Source organism: Colossoma macropomum, unplaced genomic scaffold, assembly GCF_904425465.1.
Source record: "Colossoma macropomum unplaced genomic scaffold, Colossoma_macropomum, whole genome shotgun sequence".
In the NCBI taxonomy this organism is placed as follows: Eukaryota; Metazoa; Chordata; class Actinopteri; order Characiformes; family Serrasalmidae; genus Colossoma; species Colossoma macropomum.
The window spans coordinates 16113054-16128458 of NW_023494804.1; the positions used below are offsets into that span (position 1 = coordinate 16113054).

Below are 15405 nucleotides of genomic sequence, written 5' to 3' on the forward strand. Positions count from 1 at the left end.
TTACCTGACTGATGGTTCTTCAAGGGTTCTTTAGTAAAGAAAATGGTACTACATAGATCCATGAACACTCAAAGAACCCTATACATAAATGTGCTATAGAGAGTTGTATATAGGACATTTTCGAATACGGTTCTAAGTAGCATTTGACACTGTAACAATAGAAGAACTTTTGGGTGCTATACAGAACCATTTCCAAAAAGGCGGTATATAGAACCATCCAAAGCACATTCTCCATCAGTCTGAAGAACCATTTCATCATGCAAAGAACCTGTCTTTCATCATGAAAGGATTCTTTGCATCACGCAAGGGTTCTATGCATCATTAAAGGGTTCCTTAGATCATAAATGGGTTCTTTAGATTGATGGAAAATATGCATGAATATGCTGTAGACAGTTCTATATAGAACCTATTTGAAAAGTGTTCTACATAGCACTCAAAAGGTTTCTCCTATTGCTACAAGCTAGACATTGTAACAACAAAAGAACTTTTTTGGGTGCTATATAGAACCATTTTCAGCACATTCTCCGAAGACCCCTTTAATGATGCAAAGAACCATTTACTCATGCGCAGGGGTCTTGAGCTTTCATAGTTCTATACTAAAGAACCCTTGAAGAACCACATTTTTAAGAGTGTACCTCACCAGCACTATCAAGCTTCCCCCTAACCAGGGTCTTGGTCTGAAAGCCTGCAGTTGGATGTCGCTGCCCTCAGGCTTGACAGACAGGGGCAGAAGAAGGTTAAGAGAGACGGCACAGACAGCTTCCGTCAACTCAGGGGGCTTAAAGCTGGGTCAGATTCCTTCTGAGGCTAAAATCAGCCACACAATGGCGAAGTCAGACTGGTAAAACATGAATAAGGCGAAACCATGACTTCTCCATTAATGGACATGTTATGCAGTTGCACTGAAAGCAGCAATAACTAATGTCATTATTTTTTATTTCGCTTTTCGCACAACAGTGAAGAGACATTTTAGCTTCTACTTTTGCTATTTCCTTAAAGGAGAGCCAAGTAAGATCCAGAATACCAACACTGCTGTTATGTACAGTTTAAATGTGAGCAACAGTGTTTGGTTTAATTACACGGTGTTAAAAGTCAGTGTTTTGCTTCACACATTGTCCTCACAGCATCCATCACTACAACCAACAACTTTAGAGAACATAGTTTATGTCCACCTTTTTGGTTTATACATTAACAACCGACAGTAAATAACCAAAGTGATGGGACTGATTTGAAAAGATTTTCCATCCACACAAACTGATAAAGTTACCAACAAAAAGAAAGACCTTCAGTCTTATAAAATACATTACAGGGCTTCTAACTGCAGTCTTGGAACGAGCGTCCTTTTGAAATTATATCTCTAAAAAAAGACATTTGTGATGGTTATTAATAAACAAGAGCCAACAACAAACCCACACAAGCATAGATTATTTGCCATTTCTTGATCCTTCAAGTAGAGGTGGGCGATGAATCCCGTTTAACTGGATTTAGGGCAACACAATACCAAGTACTGAATAAAAATTATGCTCATCACAGTTTTTGATAGTATTTTTATGTAGCACTACTTGCTCTTTTTTCTCTTCAACTGATCAGATGTCATAGATAGTGTGACACACTGTGGGTCATGAAAATTTCTTCAAGTATCACTACAGTATATCTGCGCCATATCACCCACCTCTATGTTTACACTAGTTAAGACTGACTGGCTAAAAAAGCAGCGAACGTAAAGTAGGAACTCCACCGACTTTTCAAAATCCCTGCATAACTAAACGTTTAAGAGGCAGATAGTCGTTCAGAGTGGTTTGGCGTGAAATACTTCGTTCTAGAGAAACTTGCCGAGTCAGAATTGTTCACAGTGGTGGTGATAAGAACCAGACGTCCACCTCTAAAAGCTCCCTCACAGAAAGTTATTACATGAAATGGTTATAACACACTGTCTGATGTTTGAGACACTGTTTTATGACAGTTTTGAGAACCTAAAATCCATTCATGGTGGAGGGACACATGCAGTGCTTCGTGAGGCAAAATAGTCCCCAAAGAAAACTAAATATTTTTAAGTTTATCAGTACTTTATCATCACCAACGTTCCACATAAAACTCAGAAGACACGTGTAGGGTCACCGGTGGTTTTGGATAATAAATAAAATGGCTATATTTGTGTTGTAGTCGTGGTTCCGATCACCATCACTGTAAAGAAATCTGAGTCTCTAGAAATGAGCCATTTCACCCCAGACTTTGTTTACGTCTCAGCCATGGAATGATTGAGGAATTTTCAAAATGTGGTGGAATTCCCCTTTAAACGGCTAACTTAGCTTAACTAGCTGGCTAACGCTGAACGTAAGAGGTATATTTTTAAAAATGTTACCTTTAATCGGCCTTTCGACAGTAGATTGTTTGTTCTGGTCCTTCGCCGACATCCTTTAATGAAGTCTCTTTTCTTCTCTCACAGAAAAACGAATTCCTTCGCGTAGCTAACCACCTAGCTAATGGAGTTAGCTAGCTAGCTAGCTACGGCTCCGCTGTTTGTGACCGGAGGCTCCGTGTGAAGCAGGCAGACAAACCGCGGGCTGGATCTGGATCACAAGCCGGTGGTGGGCGCAGAGGGACAGAGGGGGAATGTAGGGGGAAAGGGGGGAGACCGCTGCAGTGTCTGGAGTTTTATTTTGCGCCGTCTGTGTCCGCAGTTTTAGCGGAGCGACCTCCGGGCTGCTGCTGCTGCTCTTTGCGGAGGGAGGGAGGGAGGAGGATGAAGCACTCCGAGCAGGAAACGCGCCGAAAACGCAAAAAAACAGTCCGGCTGGAGCCGCTTCTGTGCCCCTGCTCTGTCTCCACCTGCGGCCCGGAGTGACGGAGTGTCTCCTGCTGTTTTTAGTGCATGTGCGAGCCCCGGCTGCGCTGCGCTGTGCGGTTTATCTCCGTCTCTCTCTCTCCGCCGCGGCGCACGGATTAAAACTCTAATCCACCAGCAGCATTTCCTACAACATGGCGAGGCGGGAGGGACGCAGGGGATTGTGGGAGATGTAGTTCAAACTGTCAAAAAGCGTATTTCACAACAAAATCGAAACAAAATTCTCCCAAATCTTGACACTTTTTTGAAAACCTACCATTTTTCGTAGTAGAATTGGGTGGCCAGCTAAGAGCCAGAGATTTAACATAAAAGAATATAATAACATATCCTTACTGTGTTAAAATGACACACATTGTGATGTGTTGTTTTTGTCTCTGCACCTCACTAAATCTGTCCATCAATTTCACATGAATACAATATTACATCAATACAAATATTATTGATAACATGTATTTTAGTCATCCGTGAGGAAATGATGTGTTTTAATCAAGTAACTTAAAAGCAACCATTTTTCAGTGCACAATGTTAACAATAATAAAAACATTTCATACAGACAGGCCATTAGGCTGCGTTCACTACAGATTACACGAGTCTAATGGTTAGAATGTTGTAGGAACCTGCTACACATGCATGTATTCAACTGTGTAAAGAAATTAGCGTGATAGATGATTATACCTGACTATTTTTTGATAGTTAACTCATCTAACCATCAAATATCCTACTTCATAATATACCTCATAAAGCAGCACTGCTGACCCAGTGCACATTCACTCCCTGTTTAATGAGTAAATTAGCTAATCATAGCATGATACGCTAATCATTAAACGTAGCATCATCAGACTCTCAGAACTGGCAACTACCAAAAGCAAAATTTTATTATAAAGCACAATTGATGTTTTAGTAATGATGCCTGACTGTTTCACTTTGCATAACTGGGATGGCCAGAAGGGCAGCCATGCTGCATTACAGGGTTGCACTGCTCCACCCTCCGGCAAACCCTTGGCTTGGCTTCTGACAGGAACATCTTTTGCCATGAAATATGTGGTAACATCATCAACCTGCTACTAAAGCTCTCACTGTATAAAATCATTTTTATCATTCAATACATGTTGTCTCATTTATTTAGTCTCTTTCTTTCTTTATTACTATTGTTATTTCATTAAAATTCTTATCATAATTACTATCATTAATTCTACATTTGCTTTTTAGTTCTACAAAGAATGTTCAGCTTTGAAGTTTATATGCTTTGGCAACATTGTTCCTAAGATAGCCATGCCAATAAAGCTACTTTGAATTTGAATTTTAGAAATAGTGGGAGAAAACAGAAAACAGGGGTGGACAAAGTACAGCTTTTCTAAAAAAAGTTTTAAAAGTTAAAGTACAGTGAGTTGTTATAGATTTTAATATTACTAGGGAAATTTGGGTGGTACGATTTGAAGCGGTTAATTGTGGACTAGTTTTTTCTGTTGATAGCAATCACAAATATAGCCATTTTATTTAATATCAAAAACCACCAGTGAACCTACATGTGTCTTCTGAGTAAAATAGGGGTACACATAAGCTTTCTTTGGGAATTATTTTGCCATACAACAGCCTACCTCTCTACCATGAATGGATTTTTTTAAGAAAAGGGCCAAAATCCTATCATAATACAAAGTCTCAGACATCAGACAGTAAATTCATAACCATTTCATGTAATAACTTTCTGTGAGGGAGCTTTTAGAGGTGGACGTCTGGTTCTTATCACCACCACTGTGAACAATTCTGACTTAGTAAGTTTCTCTAGAACAGAGCATTTCACGTCAAACTATACTGACTCTGACTACATCTTAACCATTTATTTATGCAGAACATCTTTAAAAACAATGGTGGAATTCCCCTTTAAACAGAACTGTGTGGCTGCAGACATGAAAAAACATGAAAAACAGGTCTCCTTAATAGAACTTGCTCATTATAAATTCTTACTTTTTAATACTTCACAACAAAATCATGTACATTTGTATTTTTACCCAAGCAGAAATACAGAATATTAAAAATTAGAACATGAATGGCCTCCATGGAAAAATTACTTTCATTGAATAAAGAATTTAACAATGTAATTTCTTTGTTTACACATTGTTGTTATGTCTCAGATATGCTGATGTTCTCTAGTCATGCCACTCCACCCACCAGCACATAACAGTAACCTAAATCGGCCTGTTTCAATACCGGATTTAATTAGCCCTCCTCCACTTGGCCTCATCTTTTCCCCTCTGATTCAATCTTAAGGGCAGGTCCATTACTTTATTAGCTCAAGTGAAGCTGAGCCCTCAGAGGGGCAAGGAACCCACCCCAGATAGCAAGCATATATCGGTCTGCTGGCTTGATATGGTTCACACCCCACTACTTTTGGTCCACCTTCTGATCACTAAATTACTGTCCTACATACAAGGACTAACTAGTTTTTAATCTCCTCAAACAGATTTTAAATGCGCACAGACTTTTATTTTGGAAAATAAACTAAGAACAATATTATAAAAAAAACTGGGCCTAATATAAAATTATTGTGCTGAAATGTTGCTGACACTGTACTACATTAAATTATTTACTGAACTAATTTACAAAGGAAAAAGAAAGAAAGAAATTAAGGAAAAATAAGTAAATTGGACTGTGAGTGGAAGATGAATTCTGAAACGTGGCTTTTGCCTTAAACCCTTAAACACCAAACAACACAGTTGCCTTATAAGATTATAAGCCATAGCATTAAACTTCAGTTAATGTACTCTTTATTAACATTTAATTTGCTGGGCTTTATGTTGCAAAATACATACATATGACTGCTGATTTAACCTCATCACATTGCTAACTTGCTAGTTAGCAAGCTAAAGGCTACAAGGCTAACAACCAGAGAACTTGCAGAGATATAAACCGCTCTGTAACAATATCCAAAAAAAGTAATTATACCAAAGTTTACAGCCAAACAAATTTAAAGTATTGAAACGGCACCAGAGTTTCCCAGCTCTGCCCTGTACATTTTTGCATTCTCTGTGATCTAAAACCCAGTTCAAGGCAGTAAGGTGATGTTAATGAGCTGATTGAGTATGTTGGGAGCACAGGAATGCAAAAATGTGCAAGGCAGGGGAACTTCAGGACCAGGATTAGTATCTCGTCAAGAGAAATCATCTTAAATCTAGTTGATATACAACCTCACTTCCAAAAAAGTTGGGACGCTGTGCAGAATGTAAATAAAAATAGAATGCAATGATATGCAAATCATGTAAACCAAGGAAAATACTAAAAAAAACAACAAATCAAATGTTGAAACTGGGAAATTTTATTTTTTTTGAAAAATATATGCACATTTCGAATTTGATGCCAACCACTTCCAAAAAAGTTGGGACAGGGGCATGTTTACCACTGTGTTTCATCACCTTTTCTTTTTACAACACTCTGTAAGTGTAAGGGAACTGAGGAGACAGACTGCTGTAGTTTTCAAGTGAAATGTTTTCCATTTTTGTTTGATGTAGGATTAAAGCTGCTCAACAGTTCGGGGTATCTTTTGTCATATTTTTCATTTTCGGTGACAGATCTGGACTGCAAACAGACTCTTTTAATATGGAGCCATGCTGTTGTAATATGTGCAGAATCTGGTTTGGCTTTGTCTTGCTGAAATAATCAAGGCCTTCCCTGAAAAAGACGTCATCTGAATGGCAGCATATGTTGCCAAAACATGTATATATCGTTCAGCATTAATGGTGCCTTCACAGATGTGCACATGTGCACAAATGCCCCCCTATACCATCATGAATACTGGCTTTTAAACTGTGCACTGATAACAAGCTGAGTGTCTTTAGCCTTGAGGACACAGTGTCCATGATTTCCAAAAAAATTTTTTGTGGGACCACTGGACACTTTTCCACTTTCCAGTCTGTTTTAAATGAGCTCAGGCCCACAGAAGGCGGTGGCATTTCTGGATCCTGTTTATATATGGCTTCTTCTTTGTGTTTTAGAGTTTTAACTTGCATTTGTGGATGAAGCGATTGATTGTTTTCACAGACTGTGGTTTTCAGAAGTGTTTCTGAGCCCATGCAATGATTTTCACTACAGAATCATGCCTGTTTTTAATGCCGTGCCTCCTGAGGGCCCAAAGATCATGGCCAGCAAATGCAGTTTTTGGCCTTGTCCCTTGCATACAGAGATTTCTCCAGATTCACAGAGTGGTGAACCCCTTCTCATCTTTACTTCTGAAAGACTCTCTCATTTATACTGACTTGTTGCCAATTAACCACTAGGTGTTTTTTTTAGCATCACACTACTTTACCAGCCTTTTGTTGCCCCCGTCCCAACTTTTTTGGAACATGTTGCTGCCATCAAATTCAAAATGTGCATATATTTTTCAAAAAACAATGAAATTTCTCAGTTTCAACTTTTGATTTGTTGTCTTTATACTATTTTCAATGAAATATAGGGTTTAAATGATTTACACATCATTGCATTTTGTTTCTATTTACACTTTGCACAGCGTCCCAACTTTTTTGTAAATCGGGTGTAATTCAATTCAGTTCAAGGTGCTTTAATGGCATGACAAATAATGCTACATTTGTATTGCCAAAGCAACAGATTACAGTGTTTGAGATTTTTAAACAGAAAATCAATGATTTGAGAGGTGAACATATTAGAGCCTAGGAAAACAAATAACTGTTGACCTTAAAATATGAAATATTAAAAAAGCAAAAAACAAACCAAGAACTACATATATATATATATATATATATATTATATATACACACACATACATACGAATGTATATGTATGTGTATATGCATGTATGTGTGTGTATGTTATATATATATACACACATATGTATATATATATATATATATATATATACTATATATATATATATATATATATATATACAGGGTAATTTATTTATAATATGCTTTATTTCACTTGTAAACCATTACAAACCATTGCATTACAATTCATCCCATACTCGATTGAGCATGTCGGGTGTCACTGTACTCACGGCTCTTTCAATGCGATTTCGGGGATCGCCCGGTGTTGTGGAACCAATGACGAATGCTCTGAGCTGTTGGAGGTTCATACACATATACACACACACACATACACACACATTCACACGCACATATTACAGAGATACGGTCTAAACCAATTGTGTGCGTGTGTTTGTCTGTGCGTGTGTCTGTGCATGTGTGTGTGAGATATGGTTGCTCACTGTCCCTCTTATGGTGGCAGGTCAGGTTGTATTGAGCTGCGAGTGTGCAGCTCTCTCTGTGCTCCCCTAACAGACACAGTAGTTTCTCTGTATTAGAGAGGCTGTTAAATGTGGGATGTTTGTTGTTAATTTTTGTAAAGAGCTCTTTGTGGATCTCAGTGAATTTCGGGCATTCTGTCAGGAAGTGCAGCTCTGTCTCTGTTTTATTCAGTTTGCACTGCTGGCATGTTCTTTTTTCCTGAGGCAGCCAGGATCTCTGTGCTGGCTGAGTCTGTACCTCGTCAGGGTGGTTCTCAGTTTCAGATCAGTCACTGTGCTCGGGTACTCTGCCACAGTGTCCTGTCTTTTAGGGCCAGATAGCATTGCATTTTACTTTGTGATTTAGTTTGAGTTTCCCAATAGTCTCTGTATTTTTCTCTCAGATGTTCTGTAATTTGGTTGATTCTGATCAGATTAGTTGCGTTTTATAATATTTCTTACTTTGAGATGATTGAGCGCTTATAAAATTATCTACCTTCTTTCCAGACACTATTTACTTGTTTTGAGTAAAGTAGGTTAAGGTAGGTAAAGGTAAAATTATCTCACTACACTGGCAGATAATTTTTCTGGTTTTGAGCACATTTCTTATGGGAAATTATTTGCCAGTATAGTGATAATAAATAAAATCACTTACAACAAGTAAAAGAGTCTAGAAAAGTAAATCATTTTCAAATAAGCTTATAACAATCTCAGTAGGAGAAATACTAGGTTTATTGACTAGATTTAAGATCATTTACTCGACCAAGAGACCATTTTATGCAGTGTGAGAACTCCTATTGTATGGTGTTCATATTTTGATACATTATTTGTATTTTGATCATTTAAATGTGAAAATTATGATATTACAGGTTGTAAACAGCCCATGAATAAGCTGCATTATAAATATATGTCATTTCTGTCTGTGTGGTGTTGATTGAAGATAACTGGTGAGGCATGTTGGTAAGAAATTGAATCTTTCTGTGAGTCTCAAAGAACCGTTTGCATGATTAAATTGTTCTCTGCATGGTGAAATGGTTCTTTAGATTGATGGAGAATGTGCTGTAGATGGTTCTACATACAACCTTATAAGAATGATTCTATATAGCACCCAAAAGCGTTCTTCTATTGTTATGACATAAAGTTCGTAACAATAGTAGAGCCCTTATGGTTGTTATATAGAATCATTTTCAAAACGGTTCTATATGAACGTGTATAGCACATTCATGCATATTCTCCAATCTGAAATCTCCAATGTACTAGTGAGTATGTATAAGAAACAGAGGGTGTGATCAAGTCTGTGAGTGTGCAGTGCCACCCAGTGGCTAATACAGAACTGTACTAGGTATTCATTTTATACTACACCATATTGGTCCAAAAGTATCCAGACAGCACTTTAAATAAGTGAGTTTGGCTACCTTAAGGGCACCCATTGCTGACACAGCACATGTAATCTCTATAGAAAAGTACTGACCTGTACAATAGGACGCTGTAAGGTCACCATGTCCAGTGCCGAGCATGAGCTAAAGGCCCACAGCACCAGGCTGTGGAGCAGTGTAGCTGCGATCTCTGGAGTGATGGAGCTCCATCCAGTACCTTTAGGATGAATTGGAGTGATCCAGAACTGACCATCCAACATCAGTACCTGTCCTCATTAATGCTCAATCAAATCCTCACAGCAGTGTTCCAACATCTAGTGTAAAGCCTTCCAAGTAGAGTAAAGGCTGTTACTGCAGCAAAATGGGGGCAAACACACTATTAAAGGAGAATTCCACCGATTTTCTGTTTCTGCACAGTTGAGTGTGTGAGATGTAAACAGAGTGATTCAGAGTGGTTTGGTGTGAAATGGTTCAGATTTCTTTACAGTGGTGGTGATAGGAACCAGGGGTCGCCATGACTACAACACAAATATAGACATTTTATTTACTATCCAAAACCACCAGTGGACCTACACGTGTCTTCTGAGTTTTATATGGAATGTTGATGATGAAAAAATAGTGGAAAATCTTAAATAACAAGTTTTCTTTGGGGACTATTTTGCCTCACAACACCCTGCATATTATATATCCCTCCACCATGAATGGATTTTAACGCCAAAGTCATCTTAAAACTATTGTAAAACAATGTCTCAGACATCAGGCAGTGAATTCATAACCATTTCATGTAATAACTTTCTGTGAGGGAGCTTTTAGAGGGCTATGTCTAGTTCCTATCACCACCACTGTGAACAATTCTGACTCTGTAAGTTTCTCCAGAACAGAGCATTTCACACCAAACCACTCTGAACGACTCTGTTTACATCTCAACCATTTAATTATGCAGGAATAAAAAAACAAATCTGAGGAACTCTCCTTTAAAACCATTGATTTCAGAAGAAGTGTTGGACAAGCAGGTGTCTACAAACTTTTGGACATAAAGAGTACTCCCTTACAAAAGATGGTTCTTAAAGGGTTCTTCAATGGGCCTCATTCACCAACCGTTCTTAAGAAAAAAATTCTTCTTAAAACCCACTTACACAGTTTTGATGAAGATTCTGACACTCACCTGTGTTTTCTTATTTGGGGTTTGTTCTTAGGTAAAAACAGAATCTAAACACACTCAAGAGCACAAAAGTTCTGCGCTTTAAGAACACGTCATGAATCTGACGTAGACTTTTTCTTAGGACCTTTCTCAAGAACACATTTAAAGAACAAACTTAGGAAGATATTGGAGAATGAGGCCCAGTGGTTCCATATAGAGCCATTTCATGCTTTAATGGTTCTTTGGATGATGAAATGGTTCTTTAAATTGAAGGAGAATGAGTATTGAATGAAGGAGTATGTTATTATATAGAACCTTTTTGAAGAGGGTTCTATATAGCACCAAAAAGGGTTCTTATATTGTCACAAGCTTGACATCGTCACAAGAGCAGAACCCTTTTTGGTGCTATTAGAACCATACACAACACATTCTCCATCAATCTAAAGAACGATTTCACCATGCAAAGAACCATTTAATCATGCAAATGGTTCATTGAGTGTTCATGGTTCTGAAAGGCCCCCTGAAGAACCAGCTTTTTTTAGATGTAGGTTTTCCAGACAGGGATTAAACCCAGTCCTGGACTAAAGAGCATCCTGAATGCAGATTCTCCACTGAAATGAGACTGTAGTTGTACTTCAGGTTTAAAAGCAGACCCACAGTGCTGATCATGTGTTCTGTAAGTCTGTGAGTGAGCACTGCCACCCAGTGTTCAACAGGAAAACTGCACCAGGGTTTCATTATATAAACTGTTTGGCTGCCATATGAAAAAGAACAAAAGGGATCATTTATCAGTTCTTTTACACTCATAAACAAGACGGTTCTTCAAGGGCTCTTTAATAAAGAAAATGGTTCTATATAGAACCATGAACACTCTTTGCATCATGAACAGGTTCTTCAGATTGATGGGGAATGTGCTGCATATGGTTCTATAAAGGACCTTTTTTGAAAAAGGTTCTATACAGCACCAAATAGCGTTCTTCTATTGTTACAGCCTAGAGTGCTATATAGAACCATTTTCTAAGAAGCCCCACTGGTGACATCCTATATAAATAAAAGTAATGCATGGTCACAACTTAGTAAGGCGTGCAAACAAGATAGTCATGGCCATGACTTAGTAAGGCATGGGAACGAGATCCTAATGCGTGGCCACAACTTCTTAAGGCATAATCTTGTTCCCACGCCTTACTAAGTTGTGGCCACAACTTAATTATCTCATTCCCACGCCTTAATAAGTCCCACACATTAGGATCTCGTTCCCATGCGTTAATCTGGTGTGGCCACTCATTATTTTTCTTTTTTTTGGAATGTCATCAGCAGGGCTCCATAATTTTCAAAAAGGTTCTAAAGAACCATGTAAAACACATTCGCCATCAATCTGAAGAATTGTAAAGATGCAAAGAACCCTTTAGTCATGCAAAGGGGTCCTTGACTAAAGAACCCTTGAAGAACCATCTTTTTTAAGTGTGTAGTGACCCAGAATGAAGTAGGAACACTCATTCAAAGAGTTCCTTTGTCTTGTACTTCACTTTCAGTGTTCACGATGTCAAGCTTGTAACAATATCAGAACCCTTTTTGGTGCTAAATAGAACCCTTTTCAAAAAAGGTTCTACATGGAACCAAATACAACACATTCTCCATCACTCTAAATAACCATTGCACCATGCAAAGAACAATTAAAGCATGCAAATGGTTTGTTGAATGTTCATGGTTCTATATAGAATTGCTGTTTTTACTAAAGAACCCTTGAAGAACCATCTTCTTTAAGAATGTAGGACAAATAAGTGGATATTTGCAAATGCGTTGGTCTTTGTGACATTGATACAGGGCATGTTTGTCCAGCTCAATTCCCTTATACAGATGTGTGTGTGTGAACTGGGGAGTGAATGGTTTGAACCTTTTAACAGTTTACATACAACATCAAACTCCTTCTTTTTCAAAAAAAAACAAAAAAAAACTGAGAAACATCCATTTTTCAATGAGAATGGACTCTTTAAAACTTAGTGAAACTCACACATGACAAACTCTACTGTACAGTTTCTAAGACTTCCTGATAAACTGTTGTTTGGCAATTTGTGTACCATAGTTTGTTTACTTCTTCATGTAATGGGCACGAAATGATCGATTAGGTTACACTAACTGTTGTATGATTATGGTCATACACACAGTCATTGGGTTTATATGTAAAAGTGAATGAGAGGCGATGCACTACATTCACCACTAGATGGCAGAGCTATGCTGGAAACATATTCCCCAATGAACAAATTAGAACAATGTGTTTTTTTAATGCTGGCCTACTTTAACTTGTCAGCATGTTGTTTTTACAGATAATTAATCGAGATAAATATTTTATAGTGATTTGCAGATGAGGTGATGTAGCTTTTCTAGTTATATGCTATGTACGTGTATGGCTTTATAATTATATTTAGTCATATGTAAGTATTGTTTTTGAACATAATCTTGTGTGATGGTATGGAACCAAGATTACTTAACTGAGAATTTTTATTTCAGATGTAACCATTACAGTTTTCACCCCCTTAACTCTAACATCTCTTTAGGCTTTACTGAAGTGATTGAGTTTATTTATTGTTATTTGTTTAACTCAGCCTTTATGACAATGTGTTTGTGTAATCTATAACACTATAATGAAATTTACACAAATGGGTCAAATAAGGAAAACATCTGGCCTCACAGTTCTTAATTCCAATGATGCAAACACAAGAACGGACACAATGGCTTTATTTGTTCAAGTACACAACGTTATTAAACAGAAAAGCATTCATGAGACAGACGTGAAGCTGTGAACAGAATCGTGATCACTGTGGACGCAGAGTTCCCCGTGGGAGGCGTGCAGTGCATGATTTTACACATTAGCAGGATGAGAATAGCGACTGTCTGCGTGCATCCGTCTATAACAGAGGCAGTAATTAGTCCTAATATGGATAAAAACAATCAGTTCTGATGGGACACATCAGCTGAGGGCTTTACACAAAGCAGGAGTTTCTCACTGAGCAAGAAAGAAATCCATAATGTAGGAGAACCCTTTACAGTAGGGGTGGGAGTCATCAGAGGTCCCCTCGATACGATTTCCTCACGATACTTGTGCCAGGACCAGATTTTATTGTGAATTTTGTGATGGGAAACCCCTAAATAAACTCTTCAAACTCTCTGTAAGTGTGTAAGTGTTGTAGTAATACTCTTATTTCATTATGTTTTGGTTGGAAAGGAAAATATCCAATCAGGATTGCTCCCTCTGTGGTATCTAGGCAGACACAGCCGAGCGAGCTCTCCCATTGGTTAGGACTTCAGGAGCTGCACTTAAGGGCTTACACACTGGATTAACTACCAACATAATTAGGACGTGACAGAGGAATCAACTATTTAGGGTTTGATTTACAATGGGACCAATTTTGTATGTAAAACCATCACTCTAGTCCTTCTGGAGGTTCTAGATATGTCACTGACTGTGAATATGAGTTGTAGTCTAAGCAATTTTAGGCTGGGGAGTGTAAAACAGTGGTGGCAGCTTTATGTCAGAACTCTTTACTAAAAAGGATGGTCCCACAGGGGGGCAACAATTAGCACTATTTCAGAAGTGGGTTTTTTTCCTTGTTCATCTTCTTACATATTTATCAGATACTTTGACATCAGAATACAAATCATTTTGGCATCTTATTAGTTTAATATAGGGTTTCACAAACTTTTGCAATTGGTGCAAAAAGCTTCCATGTCTCACAATAAGATTTAGGCAACCCAACTGCTATAAAATATGACATATTGTTGCCTATTGAACGTATAATCATGCAACAATAATAAACACCACAAAATTTCCAAAAATCCTCTGTTTGTAATCATTTATCCATGATGGGTGAATTTTATATGATCAAAAAGAGAAATGTTTCAGATTGAAAATACAGCCAGCTATGTTTGTCACATCAGTTATGCATTCTGCCAAGCTGGTCAACAAGCTTGACCTAAGTATAATGTTTTATTTTTGCAAGTAATTGTCACAACAATAATATTTCTCATTTTTAAAATTCTTTGGTTAACTGTCTACATGTTGTAACAAAGTTTTGCAATTTAAAGAAACTAAAAAGCAATCTGACAGCCAACTGGCTATCAATGCTGCTATGGCCAACTGGTCTAATGCACTAAAACAATACATTAAAAATAATAATAATGATGTAATAAATTAATACCCATGCTTATGTATCAATACTATTTTTTTACTGAAAGTATTGTGATAATATTTCGTATCGATTTTTCTTCTCCCACCCCTACTGCACAGTCCTGACTTTTGCTTTAAGTTGACTTGCTACACTCTCAAAAAGATGGTTCTTCAAGGGTTCTTTGCATGGTGAAATGGTTCTTTAGATTGATGCAGAATGTGTTGTACATGGTTATACATAGAACCTTTTTGAAAAGGGTTCTACGTAGCACCGAAAAGGGTTCTGCTATTGCTTTAAGCTTGACATTGTCACAATAGCAGAACCCTTTTTGATGCTATATAGAACCAATTTTTTTTTCAAGTTTGGCTTTCTGATTTATCGATTAGTCAACATAGCAATCCATAGCATTTAGTCCCACCCACTCACACCGAAATAATAAGGCTTGCTTGAGAAAAAGGGGTTCTGCTATTGTTAAAAGCTTGATATCATAACAATAGCAGAACACTTTTTGGTGCTATTTAGAACCACTTTTAAAAAGATCCTATATAGAATCACATACAACACATTCTCCATCAATCTGAAGAACGATTTCACCATGCAAAGAAACATTTAAGCATGCAAATGGTTCTTGGAGTGTTCAT

General features: G+C 37.7%; 1 protein-coding gene across 3 annotated transcripts in view; it reads right to left on the bottom strand.

The window, feature by feature from the left end:
• The window catches only part of ppp3ccb (protein phosphatase 3, catalytic subunit, gamma isozyme, b), a 60588-nt gene extending 57627 nt beyond the window's left edge, over positions 1–2961 (bottom strand). For all 3 annotated transcript variants that reach the window (XM_036594352.1, XM_036594351.1, XM_036594350.1), the window contains exon 1: positions 2363–2961. In XM_036594352.1, the coding sequence (XP_036450245.1) occupies positions 2363–2414 (52 nt within the window). In that variant the 5' untranslated portion in view covers positions 2415–2961. The remainder of the gene's footprint in view (positions 1–2362) is intronic.
• Between the last annotated feature and the right edge of the window lie 12444 nt (positions 2962–15405).